Below are 22114 nucleotides of genomic sequence, written 5' to 3'. Positions count from 1 at the left end.
TTTTTTTCATTTATATTTTTTTGTATTGATAAACAGTAGATATACAGGAGGACAGTTTACAAAACAAACAACAAAAGCAATAGTGAAAGAAAAGAAAAATAAAAGAAGCACCAGGGGTAAATTAACTTACATTACATTAAGATATTAAAAGACATTTTCAACAGCCTTTTTGTTCAAAGAAAAATAAATGAGTTCTATATATCTTTCAGTTTCCTTCAAGAAAGCAATGAAAGATGGTTTTTGGTTTGTGAATTTAGTTTTGTGGATGAAAAATTTGGCCAATATTTTTAATTAATTTATTATCAAATATGTGTCTTTTTTTGGGGGGTGTCTGAAGATCAAATGATAAAGCAAAGCCTGTGAAACATGGTCAATGATAAATCTGCAAAGGTCTTGCCATAGTTTCATGGTGTGACAACAATGCCAAAAATAAATGTAATGCTGTTTCACACCTGACACACTTCTCAAACAGGTTCAGTAAATACTGAACATTATAATCCTCATGAAGGAGGATTTACTGCAGGCCTGTTCCATTACACTGCATTAGTTTCATCCAGGTTCACCTAATACATATATATGAATTAAAACTAAAAATCAAGGACAATAACAAATGCTAAAACAAATCAGCCCTTTATTTAAAGTTTACCCAATATACAGCAACTCTTGATAAAATGCATTCCTCTGAACAGAACAGTGGTGGGGTCAATGGGGCAGAAATAAGTGACTGCAGATTGTCTTAGAAAGGTTCACTGTGTAACTGTTGCTGGATGTCCTGAACTGTCCGTCTCATCTTGTAACACCACTTTGTTCCTCAAGTTCACAACTGAACGCAGAACAAGACATTTTCAGGTAAACAACATGTTGGAGCTAACTGATGAACTGAAAACACAATGTCAAGTCAAATGTCCGAGACATCGCTCTGACCTCATATCCAGATTAACAGGCAGGTGTGTCAATGACGCGGTAGCCACGCCCCAAAGCCACTCTGCTTTAACGTCTATTTTCTTTTAAATAGGATCATAATTTGAAAAATGAACATCAAGAAAAAACTTGAAACTAGCGAGTCAGACCATAAAGGCATTAGCTTCATTTTCCAGACCTGGCATCGACGTCCATTTTTATACAGTCTATGGCTGAAACCCAATACCAACATTATAAAGTGTAATCCTGGGATAGGTCGGTGGATCCGTTGTTACCTAGGAAAAGAAGGACGCGTTTCTCCATGTATCAAGAATATAAAACCTCAACTTCTGTTTTACATCACCACCTTATTTTTCCCCTTGAAGTCTGGTGCTATTCTATATTTTGTGTATTGTCAACAATCACATGAAAAAATGTCTCCTGCTAAGTATTTTATCTGCAGCCTTATTCCTCTGAGCCATTGAGCTCAATTGTTTCCAAAAGCTATTTAAAAAACCACAGCAGTGAGCCACACTGCTTCGTTACCATGAACACACACTCCAGTTTATCTTGACTCAGTCCCACTTACACCGCCCTGCTCCTGAACACTCACCCAAGCACCACGAGGATGAACCCCTTGTTGAAAATAGCTCCCAACAAGAACAGCGAGCTCTTTTATAAAAGTAATGATGTTTATAAAAACTATGTATTTTGAATAATTTTATTATAACATTTTATTTGTAAAAACTTATCTGATATACACTAATTTGCCAGTTTATTAGATTCCCCTAACAAAGACTAATACCGACTAATGCAGACAGTCCTGTGATAAATCCTTTGTGGAGGTTATAATGTTCAGTTTTTGTTTCTATTATTTTGCCATTTATATCAATGAGGCCAGGCTCCTTCACAGAAACACCTGTCAGTAAAACACAATGCAGTTCAACAACTCAACAAACTGCAGCCTAAAGACTAATGATCAAGTTAACCAGGGCTGCAACTAATGATTAATCAAATAAATAAATAAATAAATAAATAAAGCAGCAGATTAATCAATTAATAGTTTTGTGTAAGAAATGTCAAAACCGATCTGTTTGAACAAATGTTTTGTCCCAATTGTACGATTATACGTGGAAAAGAGAAAATACTTGAAAAATGACTGTTAAGTAAAGTTTATCAACAAGTATAACTGTTCATATGAAAACACAGTTTATATTTTTACAACTGTATTTTAAACACTTTATTTTAAACTCTGTTGTAACACAATCGCAGTTTCCCTGAGCTGAGAATGTCTTCATGTCTGACCAACAGTCCAAAACTACTTCCTATGACATGAAACAGACGAAAGCAGCGAAACATTTGAGAAGCTGGAACCTGAGAATGTTTAGCATTTCTCACTTTATTTCAATTGATCATTAAAACGACTGGCGATCGACTAATCGTTGCAGCTCTGAAGTTGAATCAACACCTCTCAAAAACAGCAGGGTTTCGATCGACCTGAGTTTATCTGTCTGAGTTACCTGTGCAGCTGTGCACAGCACTAACTCAGAGGTCCTTGAAAGTTTGTGAGCAGAGCGCAGACCGTCCACAGCTGGTTGACTGAACTATGAAGCACAGAGGGAACAACGTCATCAAATATGTGGTACTCTTTGATTCGACTGATCGCCCTCTCCATGTGGATCTTCAAGTGGTCAAAGTCTGTTTGGGATACGTTGTCTTCATTTAAGAGTTTGTTTGCCCCCGAGAAGTTCAGGCTGACGAGGTCTACACCGATCACATCGAGGTCTTCGATCTCTAAGCTCTTGTCTGTCATCACTACGTCACCCGGCTCCAGGATGTTTAAAATGCCCGACTCCCTGACGGCGTCCTGATCCGAGACGGCGGCTGTGTAGAAGCTGCTGACGAAGCTGATGGAGCCAGACGGCGTGATGCCAATCAAAGACTTGAGTGTTGTGGAGCCTTTATGATGGGACGAGTTCACTGTGGACGTTGGCAGCTGGACTTGGATCTCAGTCAAGTGTAGCACCACTCGAGTTTTGGCGAAAGTCGTTCTGAAGAATGGCGGCATCAGCTCGTTTACACTCCGTCTACTCAGCCATATCGGCAGCGGCCCCAGCATAAAGAACAGGTAGTGGCACCATGTTATCCAGGTCATCTGCACAACTTCCTCCGACACGAGGAGCTGTGTAGACACATCAATAGGAAGAAACCCCCGCCTCACAAAGCAAAGGAACAGGAACAGCTGATCAAACAAACACAGGCGGGCTGTATGGAAGCCAGCGTTCACTGTGTCGTCGTCAGTGTTATTCAGCTGCAGCATGTGACTGCAACTCCCAAGAGTCTCTGGTGTCGGCTGCAGAGCCAAGTAGAACGCTTTGAGTGTGTTGTAGTCTTTAAAGCCGGTGTAAAACAGGATCATCTCCGGCTCACACTGGATGCGCTGCAGGAAGAACTGCTCACATTTCAGTACTTGACGCTTCAGCTCCTTTTCCGTGACCTGCAGCTGCTCCTTCACAGTCAGGAGCCTCTTTGAATAGTTGTGCTCATGAAGCAGCAGCTCAGCCTCATAACAACTGTATGTGAAAAAGAAAACACAGAGGCAAACAGCAGAGAAGAGAGTTAAGTGCATGATCATATAAACACTGAGTGTAAGAGCAGTTTTAATGCAGGAAACACAGATGCTAAACAACAAACAAGCGAGATCTCGCCACAGATTTCTTCTCAGTTGGTTCTGATCTATTGTTCTGCTGAAGTCACCTTCCAACCACATAAACACAAGTTGAGAGGGACTTATACGTGAAATCATGATTTAAATATTGAATAAAACTTATGTTTCTTTGCATAATAATACAATTACTATTATATATATATACTGGGTTGATTTTTTAATTCCCAGTTAAAAACAGAGTCATTTCCGGGAACATCTGATCAACCTAAATTAACCTTGTCAAGAAGTCTCTGCCTCAAGTAAACAAATAAACCGGAAATGCACGAGCCGTGTTAGGAACCACAAGTACGTCACAAAACGTCCCGCGTGTACGTATAATCTGTCCGTGATAAACTATGGTTGTGAATGGCGAATCTCCACAGTGCTGCAGTTACTGACCGTGTTTCCATTTGTAACGTTGGTGCCTTCGACTTCCTGTTCTGCTGCTGAGGAGAAACAACCTCATGTAGTGTCATTGTGCTTCTTTATGTGAACAGAGAGAGAGGTATGTGATGAACCCACCTGTGGATTACCTGACGCTCCTCCTGGTCGGGGGTCTGCAGCCTGTAAACTCACGCTGCTTTTACATGCACACACCGACATGCTCTGCTGTTTCCTGGCGGGGAAAGGTGAACAGCGCCGCCTACAGCACCGGAGTCTGAGCGCAGCTTCCAGCACCGAGGCAACACAACCTTATTCACAAAAGACAGAAAGGCAGAAAAAAAAAACCCACACACAAGGCAATATGTAAAGACAATACAAAAGACACCACGACATATTGTTTTAATAGAGTAAAGAACAGAATAATGCAGGAAATCAAGTCTATGATGGATGAAACAAGCTCTGGATAATTCTTTAATGTGACCGGCAACATGGTTGTGAGTGGGAAAAATCCAAAAGATGTTACCTTGATTTTGAGGTACATATAATATAATAACTACTTTCAACAGTTGAGGGTGATATTTTTGACTGTGGCTATAAACACAAAATCACAACAAATCAAAACATTCAAGATTCACAGAGCAGAATCTAGTTGAACAGAAAACAGTTTTACTGTGAAAATAAGAACCTGAAACGTCTCAGCAAATCATCAGGTTTCATCATCAATAGTTGTGACAGGGAGTGAGAAGTCGAACAGTCAGATGTAGATATACAACTGGTAACGAAGAGTTGAGCAGAGTCTCTTCAGATAAACAAACTGTCTTTAGATTTATACTGAACAGAAACAAGTAATAATAATAATATACACAAACTGTGGTGGTTTCAACATCCACTCCACGAATACATCAAATCAGAGCAACAGCCTCGAACACGAGGCACTGTTAATTTCACTTTACTACACTTACAAAACAACAATCGAAATCAAATATTACGTTTTTCCAGCTGCATCTTAAAAATAAGTGACTTCCCTCAAATCTCTACTTAAAACTAATTTTTTATAAACTTGCAATTCTGCATTAGTTATATTCTACTTTGTATTATACCAATAACTTCTGCAGCATTATTGTGTTTCTTGTAAAGCACTTTGTAGCATCGTCTGAAAAAGAACTGTTCATATAGAGGTTGTTATTATTTCCATTTCAATAAGACATTTTGAAAATAAAGTAAAATATAAATATAAAGTCTTGTGGTTGCACTTTTTGAAATCGTTAGTGGAGAGTGGACAAGAAGTTGGTTTTAGTCACCGTGATCTGTCAAAGCTTGTTAGTGGCTGACGGAGGAGTTTACTTGTTTAACTGCTACCAAAAAATACAGAAAATAAAATTATTTATACATTTTTCAAACATTCTCTCATTTTCTTCAATTTCAGTTGCCCCCGACTGACTGATCATATTTCACCACTGGTCAGCCCAGCGCCTCGACACTGAGCTGGAGTTTCTGGTGCGAACAGTTTCAATCGGGGGGTGTTTACAGCTGCTGTGCTAAGATCAGTGTCTCTAGACTCAGAGACTTTTGTTCAAACAGACGGGTATAAACCTGGTTCATGACTGGACCGTGTATGGATGCCGACCAGGGGCTTCGGGCTACACCTCTTCCTACTGAGCCGCTCTGGTTTCCCAGCTGCTCTGGAACTGCAGGGAAGAGGAGGAGCACTTCCAATACACTGAGCCTCGCATCCATTACAGCAAATAAACTACTTTCTTTCCATGTATCTTTATTACTAAAGGAGGCAGAGGAATAACCAAACATAAAACACACAGAGCAGAGAGGGAGAGAGAGAGAGAAGTAATGCTAGCTGCTCAAGCAAATCTGAGCAGCATGTAAACAACAGAGATGACAGCAACTGGAAAAGCCAACGAAAACGCTAAGCGGCTTTTAATATGAAACGTTTACGGGTAGGGTTGAGTTTTCTATTAACACGTTACGCAGTAACTTTAACACAACAAACTGAAAACGAGGCGAATTTGTACTAAAATATAGTTCTGACCAATTATAAACAAAGGGAGTTAGACATGAACACCTGCCTCTAATACAAGTCTGTCACGTTCTGGAGTTGAGGTAAATAAAGTTTAACTATTGTGGATCCCAGGCAGAGGTTGTGCTCTGTGTGAGAGACTAAATAAGAAATATATTCTCTCTCTTCCAATGCCTCTCTGATCATTTTACAGTAAATAAAGCTGAAATCACAGCTCAGTCTGTCTGTTATTTATGTGTTTGGTGATTTTGTCAGACGACGTCAGTTATAAAATCAGGATTTTTAATATAAGAACTAAGGAAAAGTCTTTAGGGACATCAGAAATACTTCTTTACTGTCTCAGCTGTTGTGGTTGACTGACAGCAGCTGGCAGGCTGAGAACTCAGAAGCACATCATCCAAACCCATAATAAAGTTCAAACTGGAGCTCGTCACAGGAAGTGGTACGACGACATGAAGGCAGCTCACAAGACATAGAGATGAATAAACCTCTGGACAAAGTTCTCCTGGCAGATTAGACACTGTCTTATTCTACTTAATTCTGACACTCACTGTGGTGGACAAAATAATAGGAACACCTGTCCATATGATGGAATACAAGTCAACAGCACCACAAACGGCAGCCTCCAAAAATGACCATCAAGTTGAATCTACACCTTCTAAAACAGTTTAGTAACATTACAACCTATTAGACTACATTAGTTTTAGCTAGAAGTTCCTAATGAACTAAAAGTATATTCACATCTCTACTGTCTGACAGAAGTGTCTTGATTCAACTCTGTGATTCTTCTTGAAGCGCTAGTTTCGTGTTATATTCTACTGATTTTTAAGTGAAAGAGTTTCTACTTTTTCATCCACCACTTCTGAAATAAAAGAAAAATGAAGGAATGGGAAAAAATTCAACTCTGAGGTCTTTTTTCAGTTTTCTGGAAGAAAGCGGATTCTGACAAAAGTTATGGATGAACTCTTCCACAACATGGAACAGTGACAGTCACATTGCATTTCACTTTATACTTGAGACAAACTTATGAATCGGACTTGTTGCAGTCAGACACTTTTGACCAGAATATTTAAATCTTAACTTTCTATTCCTAGATCCCCATCAGTTCCAGTATTAAGGATGTCAATGGTAGCAGCAACGAAACACAAATATTCTTGTGACTCTAACATAATAAGAGATTTCAGGAGTGTTGGGAAAATGTTTTTCTGTTGCTTAGGGTTCGTCAGTGTTAATCTTCAGTCACTGTCACTGCCGCTCTCTGAGTTCACGTACCAGTTCTCCTCTCCTGTGTTCGCCACAAACCACTGACCTGCACATCAGAACACAAACAGATCAGACATCAGTTCAGTGTGGCCAGACAAAAGGTAGAAAAGACGCTTTATTCTCAATAGACAGGTTTTCAGAGACTTTGATTCTTACCACATGGAGCTGTGTCCTCATCCTCTTCAAAGTGCTCCATGTCGTAGCTCACGAAAATATTCTGTAAAAAGAAATAGGGAAATTCATCATCACATTTTCCCTTTTCTTTATACAGCTGCACATACCTCGGATTAAAACATATTTCTGCTGTGGACTAAACGAAATTAACTCCAGCACCTTGTTCCTGGTGAGTTTTTCCCAGGATCCCTGCTGTTGTTTGACCAGTTTGAGGACTGGCTCATTGGACTTCATCTCCCAGCAGCAGCGGTCCGCAGCGACGTTGACCTGAAGCTCCAGGTCGGCTCTGTAGGACCGGCCGTTCACTCTGCCACTGAACACAATCAACACAGAGAGAGAGAGTTAATCTGATCAAACCAGTTTTCTGGTTTCTCTCTGGCACATTGAGCCGTTTCATTCACTGTGGTGAGATCTCTCCCAGGCCTCAGGTACCATCCTCAGGTACACCTCAGTCTGTCCTCACCTCTCCTCCGGGTGACCTCCCTCAGGTCCTCAGGCAGTCAGGAAGCCGAGTCCATCGGAGGGCAACAAGTGTGAGGTCAACGTATGAACTAATGTGCCGTGTGGGTTTTAATTTGTCTGTAACCACATGTTCCCTAAATCCTCCTCAGTGTCAGTGTGTGAAGTGCAGATGAAGTTAAGCTGTGAAACCGACAACTAACAACTTTGAATCTAAATTAATCTGCTGTTCATTTTTCATAAACTAACTGAATTAATCACTGTGGAAAAATAACCATTAACACTTGTGAAGGCACAAACCAAAATGTGTTGTTTTATACTTTGGTTTTTGTACAGATGAAAAATAACGAAATCCAACACATTAATTAGTGATCTTTTCGTTAACCTTCAGACACAGCATACGTCACAGAATGTCAATATAAACATAAGTAATGAACCTCCACTGGGTTCCTTTGTTAATGCCTCAGATTTCTTCCGAGCAGTTTATATTATGTTAAAATTTTATTTACAGCACACAGATTTATACCAACCCTGTCCTGAGTCCTGAGAGCAGGACACGTTCCCTCACTGGCTTCCCACTTGTGAACATGGTAAAGTGAGATTGTTCGGGCTCACAGCTGAGCTGGAGGTGCTACTGTCGGGTACTGAAGCTCTGGTGCCCCTGTATCACCAGCGTGCCGCTACGCTTCATCGCTTGTAGTTTATAGGAAACAAATGTTCTGGAGTTGCATCAGAAACGACACAGTGCTGGTGTGTGCTTGTTAGTGCTTGTCAAGTGTTAGCTAGGAGAGGTTGTAAATAAAAAGAACAATGTAGGTAAAACATCCAGCTGTTGTGTAATAACCATGTGACGCTAAATACTGATTTTAAAACATTTTATTACAAGCTAAAGTAATTCAGAGGCGTTTGCCAAAGACAGTCTGTAGATACTTAATGAATCCATGGAACTGTAACAACAGCATCTCAAAACCAACCAGTGATAAGTTTATCTGAATGAAATGATTCAATCTTTAGCTGCGACACTGTGAAGCTCTGTTGTTCAGAAATAACAGAAAAACTAAGACCCAACAGAGGAAAGTAACAGACTCAGTTGATGGGGTTTAATTACATGTCCCTTCGATACAACACCACCCTGACAAACAGAAACTACTTATTTTTCTTAGTTTTAACTTGTGTGTGTGTGTGTGTGTGTGTGTGTGTGTGTGTGTGTGTTTGTTTAATTCACACAAAGGCTAGCCATGCTAAACATGTACCCGCTCCCACCGGTGTAAAGTGCTCTGGATGAGAAGCTCCACTGACTGTTGGATGTGGTCTGAAGTAAGTGAGTGATGGCAGGCGGCCTGCTCCTCACAGACCTGTAGACGACTCTGTCTGGGTAGAAGTCGCAGCGCTGACTCTCGGGGTTCCTCAGCTTCACGGTGACGATCACGGAGTCGGACGTCTGGTGCCAGCGCACCTGAGGATGGAAACTGAGACAAACGCATTTAACGTTAGTCTGAATCAAGGTTTTACAAGAGAAGAGAACCTGCAGCTTTGCTCCGATGTAGAAACATTTCATTTAGAAACAGATGTTGGGAAACAGTGGGAAAGAATTTCCTTTTAATATCCAGATCAGTTGTTGTGCACCTTTTTGTGGAGTCATCAGTGTCTGTTCCGTTAGTGACAGTGTTGAACTGGTGGCTGCTGCTTTCATCGTCACCTGCAGGCAAACCTGTACACACACACACACACACACACACACACACACAAACACAAACACACACACACACACACACACACACACACACACACACACACACACACACAGGAGTGAATGTCATTAAGTCCTCTGACTGTGGTCATAGACATGAAGGCGTGATCTCCTGTTCTCACTGAGGTTCGGACTGTATCAGGATGAAACCTGTGGAAGTTCATTTAATTCTTATTCTTACCGTTATGACAGGAGTGGAGACGAGCAGCGAGGTCGGCTCTGGGACAAAGTTCTCCTCCATCTCTGCTCCTGTGTTTCAAGTTTAAGAAGTCAGACAAACAGCAGTTAATGAGTAGTTGCAATGAACAGTGAGTTGGTAGGGAATAATTTGAAGACAGAACTTCTTTTTGTTTGTTTGTTTTCAGGAACTCTGTGAAGTCGTCGTAGTAGTAAAGACACTGACCTCGTTGTGTGTTCAGCTGACTTCAGACCAGAACTGTGGTTGTTTCTCTGTTCATCTGCAGCCTGGATATCTGACCGGATATCACACACAGGGCCCAGGTGGAGTTCAGGTTCTGGTGGTGATGGGACCAGGAAGTGGTTCATTGAAGACTCTGGACTCAGTGGGTCACATGGCTCGAGTGGAGGAGGGTGAGCGAGCTTCCTGACCTCGGCCGCTCTGAAGACTTCAGCCAGAACTTCCTCCTCAGCTTTGATCCTGTTCTCCAGAGACGCCGAGTCATCCCCCGACCTACAGAGGTCAACAACAACGGGCTTCAGGCTTCACTTGGTGAAGGTGGCTGGTATATAATCCTGACATTACACTCTACTTAACTCATCACTTGGACACCTGAGTCAGTTCAGTGTTTCCTTACCCAGATATGTCGCCCGCCTCCTTCCCGTCGCTGGCCCCGCCTTCCTGGCTCAGCGCCCTCAGCAGGTCCACATGCTCCGGGTTGCTAACTCCCATCCCAGTACTCAGGATCTCAGACTGGACGTTGTATTCGTTGATGACAGTTTTCATACCCGGGACCTGAGTCACCCGGACCTCAAACACAGGGAGTAATCAGAGTTCACAGTAATTAACACACAGGCTGAAATCTATTTCATTATGAAGCTACTTTTGGATTGGAGCGATATTACAAACCACAGACAGCGGACAATCTACCGAGGAAAACTCACCATGGGATCAACAAAGACAGTGTTTCCCAGACTGTGAACGGCTCTGGCTCGGTGCTGCAGACCTCGGATCTTCTGGCTGATGGCTCTGGTGACCTGCGGGACAAAAAGTGTCCGACTACATGAAGAGCACACAACAGGTGTCTTTATAGAGGACTCATCTTTCAGCATGACGATACATGTGTAACTTTGGACAAACAACATGGCTGACTGACTGTTGCCGGTGCAGAGGCATAAAAATGCTATAAACTGCCCTCTCTATCTGCTTTAGTTCTGTCTCTATGTGACAGACTGTGATTGTCCTGACATGACCCTCAAGGATAAGCAAGTATAGTATAATGACTGGATGGAGGTAAATGAATAGAGGGAATGAGACCCACAAATGATGCTCATGTGTTTGTCTGTGTAGAATAGAGGAGGTGGGCAGGAACCTTTGGGTGCCAGTCGATCTCGGCGTCCACTGGTTTGACCCTGCAGACGATGATCTCCACGGCCTGACCGGGCAGAGAGTGGAACTGCTCCGGCAGCTGAAGGATCTGATGGGATTTCACCTCCTCCTCTTTTCCCACGTCGACAAACCGAACGAGCACCCTGAAAAACAGGCAGTCGCCTCTGACGGGCACAGAGAGGATCTTCACCCTGCCGAGGAGCACAGTTACATTACAGCCATTTCCCTGACGAGCTCTAATACAGACAGGACTACACCGATGCCAACAGTGACACAAGCTACAGTTTACAAATCAGTAAAATGAAAAGAAACCAACCTGAACTGTTTTAATGAGGTAAAAAGTCAGACCTGTGGAAGACGTCGTCCTCCTGCACGGCGTATAATCCTCCCTCCAGCATCTCCGTGGCTCCCGGTTTCTTATCGGCGTAGTAAGACGCCATCTCAGACGCCAAGACGTCAAAACCACTGTCCTGTTTCCTGACGATACGACCGTAGAAGACTGACGCCGTCTTGATGAAGAGAGGTACGACCTGAGACGTGACACAGAGTCACTACACTACACTCATGGGTTTGATGCAGCAACAGAAACTATAGTCGCTTTGTGTCGCTTTAATCTGCATTTTTTGTGAGACTCTGATTCACATCATGATCTAGAGAAGTAACCGCTTCAAAAAATGACTTTTAAACTTAAAAACATGAGCAGAGCAGAAATCAAGAAAATATTTGTGCCATTTGAAAAGTGAACCAATTATTTTTCCTCCATTTATTTGACAATGTGAGTTAATAAAGACGTCCTCAGAGGCAGAAATCTCTGATTTACAATCAACAGCTGCTGCAACAACAAAACAAGATGATTGGAACGTCCTCACCTCTATGACTCCAGACGCAGGGAGCTCAGACTGATCCAGCTGGGAATTGAACCTGTGACGGTCGGGACACGCGCTGCTGTCTCTGCAGAGGAGAACACACACAGTCACATTTTGTTTTATCACACTGTAATTTTCTTGTGAATGAAACAGCAGCTTTAAAAGATGTAATTATTTTTTGTTTTCTTTTCTGAATAATTTAAAAAGTTTCTGGTATTTGATTTTTCTGTTAAAGCTCCATGTGGCGTTTCTGCTGTAACATCAACAGAAATGGTAAAAGCAGTTCATCGTTATTAACAGACCTGCAGACTCCGAAGCTCTTCAGGTAGCTGCACAGAGGCTTGTTGGTCTTCTGGTCCTCCCGGGCAACGTGGACGCCCTGGCCGAAGGACAGTAGCTCGGGGGGCAGCGTGGCGTCGGTGCGTCCCAGGTAACGCAGAACCCCGACGACATGACGGGCGTTCCTCTCAGAGATCAGCATCACCGACCGGGCGTCATGACGGCAGCTGTTTGTTTGATCCTGGGAGTAAAACGTAGAGGAGAAATCACAGAAAGAGTTCATCCAGGGTTCATCCAATGATGTGTTCATCATTTAAAGATTTAATCCTGACAACAACGACGTGTTTTTACCCGCTCTGAGAGGTTTCTGAAGCGCTCCGCCATGCAGAAGAGTCGGCTGCCAAACACTTTGGGAGAAGTGGGGAAGCTGTAGTGGACGACACAAGTTGCGTCTCTGATCCCAAAACACTTGAGACACTCGTTGGTGGTCACTACAGGTCAAAGGTCAAACATTCAGAAACACAAACATCAAAGCAGCAGAGGAAATTCAGTGAACGGCTCCAAATACTTTCACAGTTTCCAGAAATCTATTCACTGTACCCAGAATAACATGAGTGCCAGGGCCGATGTCTTTCCTCCACTGCTGGGTGACGAAGTCGAGCTGGTGCGTCGACTCCTCGTGGGCCCTGAGGCAGAACGCTGATTTGTTGCTGACGGCCTGAAAATTAGAAAAGACACTGGTAAACCACAGGAAAACCCTCTGGATGCTCTTTCCACTGTCAGATGTGACCATTGCACTCTATGTGTGATTATGTGTAAGGATGTAGAGTGGTGATGATGGCTGCTCGTCTCTTGTTGCTGCATCACATTCTGATATTTTGAGGCTGAGCTAAGGGGTCGATCTGTCTCTCTGCTCCACATCACAACAAATAAGATGTTTCTGAATTTGTTAATAGACAAACACACAACTTCCTATTATTGCAGACGCAGTGTGCTGAAACTTAACACAGCTAAAAAGATTTACAGCACTGGGACGTATAACTGAAGTTGTTGTGTCACCTTGAACACATCCTCGACTTCCTGCACAGAGCTGGCGATGATCAGAGTTTTCTGGCCGACGACTGGGTTGAAATCCAAGGTGCTGAGCAGCTCTGAGATCTTACTGCTCTCTAGAGTCATGAGGATGATCTGAGGGAGAGAAACATTCAGGAACATCACTGACAACTTATATCACATATTTCTTTGGCTTACAGTATAGAAATGAACTTTTTATAATGGAAATGGAAATTGGATGATGCTACATGCTACAGATAAAATGCTAATCTTGATTATTTTATCTTTATATTTTGATATTTTAGAATCTAAAGAGCAAAGTGCATCGTTGCAACAGTATTAAGTTTGAGCTGTCTGACTGACCTGATGAACGTTGCCGTAGAGAGCAGCTTCCTCGGGGACGGTCATGACAATGCAGGGGTACGGCATGTGAGTGGTTAACAAACCCTCCATGTGACTGGTCCATCGCTTCGCCACAGCAACGAGCTGCTGAGGACAGGAGGCCTTGTCCTCGCTGGAGGTCACCTTCTGGAAATGCTGCAAGATGGTCGCCATCTAACAGGAGAGTATTCATGTTCATTAGGCTGTTGTGGTGCGCAGGTACTGGGTTTGGCATGTACTTCTTGCCACCGGTTCAACACAACAACAGCAAGATATACACAACCTGATGCATCGCCGCCAAACACCGAGCCCCTCCCAGCAACGCCAGGCAAGTCAACATAGCACATTATCACACACAGAGGTCATTCAATGTGCTTAACAGAAATAAAAGCAGCATTAAACTAAGAGTAAAAAGCGGAAATAGAAAACAGTAAAGAAAAACAGATTATAAAACACATAATATCTCATTAAAGTGAAAGTTTAAAAGATGAAGTGAAGGCAGAGGAGAATAGAGCAGTTTTAGCTTCTTTTTAAAGCCAGTTAGTTCGTTTTAACTCCAGGCTCCACTAACTGACCAGCTCCTGCAGATCTTAGAGACTTACTGGGCTCATACACATTGAGCATTTCTCAAATGTATTTAGGGCCCAGACCTTTTAGTGACTTATAGACAATAAGTAAAACTTTAGATTCAACTCTGTATCTGACTGGAAGTCAGTGCAAAGACCTGAGAACTGGAGTAACACACTCTCTTTTCTTAGTTTTAGTAAGAACACGAGCAGCAGCATCTGAACAAACTGCAGCTGAACGGAGGAGAATGAAATGAAATCATCTGCAGGTCGCCAGTTAACAATAATTCCAAGCTAGGAAATTAAAAGAGAGAAGATGTCTATTAGCATTGCAGAACTTCCAACAGAGTGTTGGAGTCCTCGCCGCTCTGACCTCATCACATCAGTGACATCCTGTCAGCAGCTCAGTATCTGATGAGTCTATGTGACCACTGACTGTTCACCTGGTCTGGAGCAAGAGTGAAGAGCTGGTCGGCCCCGTCCAGCACCAGATGATACAGACGCAGGAACATGAAGCAGTGACAGGACAGGAGACGGACCAGACTGAAGGGGGTGGTCACCAACAGCAGGCCTGGTTAAAAAACAAAAAGGAGAGTTTCCATGACAACCTCACAAATGTGGAGTCGTTAGCCAACCACTAAGCTTTGCTCACAATTCTTTGGGATCCTGACGGTCTTGGCCTCGTCAGCCCCGGCACCCAGCAGCACGATGACCGGGTGGAGGGTGTGGGCGAGCTTGCTCTCCTCCAGCAGGTCATACACCGACTGGACCTTCTCCCAGCCTGGACACAGCAGCACCGCTATCGGCTGGACCGCAATCACATCAACACAGGAGGAACAGATCCAAACCTTACAACAGCTTCCTCTGAAAACAACAATTACTAAATAATGGTGAATGTTATTGTAAAATCAGCCATAAACACGTCCCTGAATGGTGTAGATTACTCACCCCTGAGCTGGAGGTGAGGGAGCTGAAGATGGAGTTGAGCAGGATGTGGGTGAGGAGCGGGGCGAGGTAGCTTAGCGGCTGGTCGGCATTGTGGGAGACGATGATGGTGTTCAATCCTCGGGCCACAGCTGGCCAGCTGTAACAGTCGGCTGGAGACAGAGCGCTGTACTGCTTCTTCCGCAGCATCTGGAGACAGATCGCCGCTGTGTGAAACTCGGGGAGGTTTTACATGTGGCTTAGTTTCAGTGTGAACAAACATCCTTCCCTGATAAGACACTGTCCACAACAAGATAACACCCCCGGTCTATTTCTGCTTCCTTCCATCAGCTGCTGTGTCAGTGACAGATGTGGCTGATCAGGGGAAGGTCCATGATGGATCAAACTAACTTTGGTAGCTGCTGCCAGGAAGTCCACTCCAGGGCAACCTTTGATACCCAGACACCAGCTGGCCCCTGAACTCCTTCATCTGCAGCTGTGGTTGGTACTGACGGCCTCAATCACCATAGCATCAAACAGCCGCTGGTAGTGTCTATGTTGTTTTTGCCAAATTGTCTGAATGTCCAACTCTTGTTAAATTCCAAAACTGGAAATGTTTCAATGGTAAAACCATTTTCAGAACAAGTTATTTCCAATTCAATCAATTCAGTTCAGTGATGTGACTCCTCGTCTCAGGAGTTCTCAAAGTTTCCTACCATCGCTTTCTCTTGTTTTGGTTTTTATCTCATTTTCGTGTCTGAACAGCCTCAAATGAAACTCAGAGCGTGTTCATGTTTACCCAGCGGAGAACATCAGTGACGGGGGCATCATCCAGACTGGTGCAGGGCTCAACTGGGACGACAGAGTGCACCAGGATGCCACTCCTCCTGGGGTCACTGGGAACAACCTGAGGACAGTCAGGAGACATCAGGCAGTAAATACAGTGTCAACATCATGAAGACCAGCGTGCACCTGCTGTGGCTCCTTCTGGTATCACATGACACTGAGGTCTGCTAATGAACCAATACATCAACTCACCTGAAGTAAACACCACCTGCACAAACATCATACAAGACTTCAGGGAAAAAGCTGAGGTGCTAAAACACACAGGTCACCGTAAGTCAACATGACGGATAGAGAAAGGTCAGTTTTATGGATTCTGTCAATCCAGCAGTTTGTGTGTCACCACAACCAACAACCTTCAGGCCACAGATCTGAGCAGCGTCCCGTGTGTGTCTGTGAAGTTCAGGGTGAAATTAGAAAACCTACCACATCGGCCACAGCGTCTGGATCGGGGTTCAGAGGCTCCGGGTTCAACCACTCCAAAAGCCTGTGGCCAGACACAACCGTGAGAAGTGAAAGACGTTTAAAACTGAGAAAGAAAAACATGAAGTTTCATGTGTTTTTACCCCTAAGATACTTTTTTTTTTAAACTTTACTTCTATGTATTTATTTAATTTAAAAGCAATCACACTACTTGATTGATAGGATTTTGTTTGGTTTAACTATTATAATATACTGCATATATAACTTTCAGGCAGTTCGTGTACACTACAGGAAACAAACACTCCTGTTGAGATGTCCCGCTGATGTCTGAGAGGAAACACTCAGTATGTTGGTGTGTGGATCCTTCCTCACCGTGAACAGGCCCGGTCCTCCTCACTCCTCCACGTCCTCTCTGCCTCCGCTGGTTCTGACTCGACTGACGTACTGGAGCTGCCCAGAGACAAAGACACGGCACCAGGTTTTACTGTACGTTGTGTCTTCATCTGCCAGACATCCAAGCCGCAGCTCCACTTCTTCTACAGCTCAATAGACAAATCAGTTTGAGTAGGTAAAGAGTGCAGTTACTGAGCGAGACTGATCCGTTCACTCAACATGAGAAGAAACTAAGACTGTCGGCTCAATAAACTGATCGATCCGTCACATGCAGCTTCCTCACCTCATACAGAGCACCTCCTCCACTTGTGTCAGAAGCTCAGTCTTGTTTAAAGGGGTTAAACTGTGCAACAAAACATACATGGGAAATATTTTACGTACAATTACACTGATGCACCAAAGCAGTTGTGCTTGGCAGTGTAGGTCTGCAAACTCAGCTGACTTATTTTAAATCACAGTACAACAAAGCAATAAGTGACGACGAGTCAGACGAAGAGTCTTAACAGAATGTTTGATGTAATGTTGGCAGCGTACACTTCCTGTCCTGTGCAGGTGCTGGAGGCTGCGGTCGTCTCTCGACAGTCCTGCGGCTCTTCATGTTGACTGACCTGGAGGAAAAAACAAACAAAGATTAACAGATTGTTCTGTAGTTTCTTGCTATAAAGCTGTCATTTGTTCATTTCTTTCTGTCTTCAGTGGATAAGTCAGTATAGAACCAGACGGAAACAAGGGGAGAGAGAACGAGGGGTATGACATGCAACAAAGGCCTCCAGCAGAGAGCGTTGCTGTTCTGTCGTCCATCATTGTTTTTTAAACAGTAGGTGAGATACAGTTACAGTTACCAACCACATTTGTTTCCTCTTCAGTGGAGAAATCCTACGGGCAGAAAAAGCAGGCATTCGGGAGAAGAGAACAATAATTCACTTACACTATGAGCCGCCTGCTGGAAGCTGCTGCCAGGATTCAGAAACTTTAGGAACCTGTAGGAGAGGAGGTGTTCTCTCAGCAACAACCAGTTACATAAGATGGTGTATAATGTGCTCAGGTGAGAGGTGATGTATGTGACTGAGATCAGCTCTCACTTGAACAGACTGAGGTTTTTGGTCAGAGCTGCAGCCAGAGACGAGTCTGTGTCGTCTGAGGAGTCACTGAAACAACACGGGAGCAGGTCACTTACATTCACACACATTGTGGCAGAACTCATCCTCACCTGTGTCTCTGACTGAACCAAACATGAGCTCACCTCTCTGCAGCAGCAGGGTCAGAGCTCTTCTTTGATTGGCTGCCTGGAGTCAGTTCTCCTGTGACGTCTGACCTGCCGCCTCCCTCACCCGTCTCCAGCTCATGATGTTGGCTCTGAAACAGCAGAGAGGTCAGAGGTCAGGATGGGTGGATAGTCACTGCGAGTACAGACAGACAGTAACACGGTGAGCGGAGCTGCTGAACCTGAGGTGGAGAGGGTGCCATCAGCCAATCACCTGCTCCGGCTGCAACCACACCTCGTGACATCACTGAGGGTTAAACCAGGTTAGAGTGAGTGTTGATGCCACTATGAAACAGATTCACAAACATATTTCACTGAAACGTAAAGACCGTGAACAGGCAGTCACATCAGTATGAGTACCAGGAGCCGGTTGGGTTTGTGCTGCTGGCGTGTTTGAGATCGCGGACACAGTCTGGGTTAAGATGTTTGAGGACAGCATGACGGGACATCGGTCCACCTCGTCCATCCCACTGTTTTCAGCCGACTCTCTGCTGTAATACGCAAACTTCTTGGCCACCAGGTCGTCGTTCACACAGATCTTAAAATTAAAAAAAACGATGAAATGAAAGTGATTTGTTTCTATGAGCAAAAAAAATTAATTTCTGGCAAACTGCACAAGAAACTGTAAGTAAAGACAAACAATAACAATCTTATGCATGAGCTTACCTGCATTGCTCTGTGTTAAAACTAACTATTTAAAGCTCTCTTTCTGAATTAATATGACTTTGAAGGGGTCAAAGTTCACCTTGACGTTCCCGATGGTGAGGTACAGCTCGATGGAGGTGGAGTCTGACTCAGACTCGAGCAGCACAGCCTCCGTCCAAGTCGACGCTTTGATTTCAAAAGAAAAGAAACTTTCCTCAAGACTGAATAAACATTTCAACATCAGTCACAGTGCACAACAGTTTAAATGAAATGTTCTTTTTAACACGTTAAGTCTCACCTTGTAGCAGGTTGTGCAGGTAGAGTGTAGCTGAGCTGTCCCACTGAGTGGACGGACTGCAGAGGAAAAGAGAAACTCATCAAGCTGGAAGTCAATTTAATTTCACAATAAAGATAAAACCTCACGACACAGACACAAAATGACTGTTGGAGAAAAAGATCTGAAAAGCAGGGAAGGGCGTGTGTGTTTCTGAACATCTCAACTGCTTTAGATTTTAGATTTAAAGACTGCAGACATCCTGAAAAGTGTGTACTGTGCTTTACAAGTCCATCAACAGCAGCAAACTTGTCTTACGTAAGCTCTGCCTTCTCCTCGAAAACAGACACTCGCAGGGTTGTTGGTTTGATTCCTGCCAGGTGGAACCTCCTCACCCAGAAAGGCAGCTGGAGGAACTTTTCTGTGGCGACTCGGATCCTCGTCAGACAGAGACCAAAACAGTTAAAAAGTTAAAAATCGAGCAGCACAGATGCAAAATCAAACACACAGACATACATCAACATCTCCCTGGTATGAATACTCTTAACATCTTAATCATCTTAGTTTTCTTGCCTCCAGGCCTTAAATAACAGCATCTTCATCTCATGCCTTTTATGCTGTAACAACAAAATGGCAGTGGTCCAGTGTTGAGGAGGACGTGGTGTTGTTCTGGTCTTACTGGTCTGAGGGGACGATGAGCCGTTCTCCATGGTCGATCAGGACGCAGCGAGCCTTACAGGACACCGAGTCCATGATGACCGACTCCACCACGGCCCGACACCATGACTTCATCACTGACCAGTACACCACACACATCTGAGAGAGAAAACACGGTACCACACACATCCAATTCACCTGCGGCCCCGTTAAGACCACAGGAAGGAGTAAATGCATTATGTGTGCGTTACCTGTCCCTCCTCTAGTGATGTGGGCTTCAGCTTGCGCAGGTCCTGAGTTACGTCGTGGTAGAAGAGGTTCATCTGAACCATCAGACTGTCGTACTGCTCTGTCGTCTCTGTGTCACCACTGACGACCCGACCCCAGAGGCAGGACGGGTTCTCGACCTGCAGAGGCCACGAGAAAGAAAGAAACTGCGTTCAGTTTTACGGACATACACTCGCTGTTCACTCGATCTCCACTCCAACAGCTTCGTTATTTTATACAAAAAGGCAAAATAAAGTAGATAATAGAAAATGTGGCAATTATCTATTCATAATGAACAAAAACAGAATCTATTTACTTCCACATGAAAGCAAAGAAAGAACAAAGAAAAACTGTTTCTGTAAAGAGACGGGAAACAGAGGAAATACATTATATATGACCAAAAGTAAGTCGATACACATTTTTATATACTTTTGGTCTTTGGGCTGTTTTTCGTGATTTTCGCCTAGTTGCTCCAATGAACGCAAATCTTAATGCTACAGCATACAATATGTTTGACCAACTTTTCCAACACATCCCGATGGTCCCGAACAAGCAACACTGCAATGTGACAGTGCAACTTTCAAGGTTTTTATAAGAACAGTTTTAATATCAATAGGAGTTGCCTGAAGGAAACACGCATTACCAAAAACATGACCACAAAAACTTCCCTTTAAATAGTTTCCCATAACATTCAAACATAGTTAATTTAATTAATTACCTTTTTTTTTCTTTTAGCAAAAATCTGTCGAAAAGTCTTAAATCGTAAAAGTAACATGACACGTTTATTGACGATTTTTCAAGTAATTTCATGGCTTTTCCATTTTTATTTTCCTGTTTGTTTGGCTGTTTTGTGTTATCACGATGCAACATATTATAATTACATTTTGAGCAACGTTTTTAAGTTACATACACGACCAAACAACTTCACTATTAGATATAAGTTTTAAAATTGACAGGATTTCACTTTAAGAAACACACAACATCAAAAACATAACTTAAAAAACACACAAAAAAAAGGTGCGCCTTATCCACAAAACCTGCTTAACGTCCCTGTTAACGTAATTAATCAACGTATCGTCGGTTGACGGTTGACGTTAGCTGACGTTAGCTAACGTTAACTCCATGAAAAGTTCACTTACCTTCAGAATTGATATTTTCAGCATTGTTTGTGGGTCCGTTGCTCAACAGCCACGTCGTAAAAACAACACACACTGCAAAAAAAAAACACATCCAGTTCACGAAATTTGCTTTAACAGTCGGTGGAAGTCAAATCACGATTTAACGTCGAGCTGCAGTCGACATTCAATAACACCTTAGGCTAACTGACCCGCGGCTGTCTGCTAGCTAACATGCTAACCGGCTGTTACGCTAGCAGCTAGCTCACTAAAAACTGAAACTAAAAATGGACGTAAATAAAGCGGAATTTGATTTTGGTGTTCATTTGTGTTAAGTTTTGTACTTTTTCCACTCTTGTGATTTAAACTAATACCTACCTTTTTCGGAGCTTCTTAGCGGTAAACGTCGGTGAACCTGAGACAAAAAGGGAGGAGTAGTTCTGTCTCTGACCTGTAGGGGTCGCTGTGAAGACACCTGTTACCTGCCCGGCTTTGTTATTCTGATTTTGCCTTAAACATTTTTGTATTTTACTCTGCTTTTATCAGTGGCCGGTGGTAGAAGAAGTATTCTGGCCCTTTACTTAAAAAGCACCATTACACTAATGTAAAAATACCGCGTGAGTAAAATCCTCCAGGTGCCCATATACACAATGAAACACCCTTTTCTTGCTGTAATCATCCCTCTTGTATATCAACCATTAACCTGTTCCCAGACACATATGTATTCAAAATAAAAATGGCACTGTTCTTTGTGTCTAAAATCTAAAAAGTTATAATGTGTAGAAGAGATACCAAACCAAAGTTATAGGCACAAACATTATAGACATGTAAGTTTTTTGTTTTTGCTTTTATTGCCACACCTATTTTAGCAGGGAATGTAAGGCCTCTATGTACTTCAGCTCTCTTACACAATATGACTCACATTTAA

General features: G+C 43.1%; 2 protein-coding genes across 2 annotated transcripts; both read right to left on the bottom strand.

Moving 5' to 3' along the window:
• Positions 1–2056: 2056 nt before the first annotated feature.
• LOC130176873 (uncharacterized) lies at positions 2057–4142 on the bottom strand. The gene is made up of 2 exons (XM_056388268.1): positions 4007–4142; positions 2057–3473 (listed from the first exon to the last, which is right to left on the bottom strand). The coding sequence occupies exons 1-2, from the start codon at positions 4081–4083 to the stop codon at positions 2441–2443; spliced, it is 1110 nt and encodes a 369-aa protein (XP_056244243.1). The 5' UTR covers positions 4084–4142; the 3' UTR covers positions 2057–2440.
• Positions 4143–4207: 65 nt separating this feature from the next.
• Positions 4208–21352, bottom strand: tdrd12 (tudor domain containing 12). The gene is made up of 36 exons (XM_056388267.1): positions 21211–21352; positions 20056–20211; positions 19827–19963; positions 19466–19585; positions 19172–19227; positions 18974–19059; positions 18589–18766; positions 18411–18475; positions 18208–18320; positions 18047–18112; positions 17893–17944; positions 17499–17572; positions 17248–17307; positions 16944–17021; positions 16575–16635; positions 16105–16212; positions 15330–15515; positions 15034–15187; positions 14825–14952; positions 13798–13989; positions 13441–13569; positions 12982–13099; positions 12733–12872; positions 12405–12622; positions 12106–12187; positions 11585–11766; positions 11220–11427; positions 10792–10884; positions 10485–10657; positions 10073–10360; positions 9851–9918; positions 9546–9630; positions 9275–9388; positions 7620–7773; positions 7443–7503; positions 4208–7332 (listed from the first exon to the last, which is right to left on the bottom strand). Exons 1-36 carry the CDS (start codon positions 21232–21234, stop codon positions 7259–7261), a joined length of 4281 nt encoding a protein of 1426 aa, XP_056244242.1. The 5' UTR covers positions 21235–21352; the 3' UTR covers positions 4208–7258.
• Positions 21353–22114: the final 762 nt, after the last annotated feature.

Source organism: Seriola aureovittata, chromosome 10, assembly GCF_021018895.1.
Source record: "Seriola aureovittata isolate HTS-2021-v1 ecotype China chromosome 10, ASM2101889v1, whole genome shotgun sequence".
Taxonomy (NCBI): domain Eukaryota; kingdom Metazoa; phylum Chordata; class Actinopteri; order Carangiformes; family Carangidae; genus Seriola; species Seriola aureovittata.
This window is presented reverse-complemented; position numbering and strand designations above follow the sequence as displayed.

Bases quoted from the DNA above. Each gene is read 5' to 3' on its own strand.
- LOC130176873 (XM_056388268.1), bottom strand. From the start codon at position 4,083: ATGACACTACATGAGGTTGTTTCTCCTCAGCAGCAGAACAGGAAGTCG. The intron at 3,474-4,006 runs GTCAGTAACTGC...TTTCACATACAG, and splicing joins ACGTTACAAATGGAAACACG to TTGTTATGAGGCTGAGCTGC.
- tdrd12 (XM_056388267.1), bottom strand. From the start codon at position 21,234: ATGCTGAAAATATCAATTCTGAAG. The intron at 11,428-11,584 runs GTCTGACTTTTT...GCTCCTCGGCAG, and splicing joins GAGGACGACGTCTTCCACAG to GGTGAAGATCCTCTCTGTGC. The intron at 9,919-10,072 runs GTCAGTGTCTTT...CTTGAAACACAG, and splicing joins TCAGCTGAACACACAACGAG to GAGCAGAGATGGAGGAGAAC.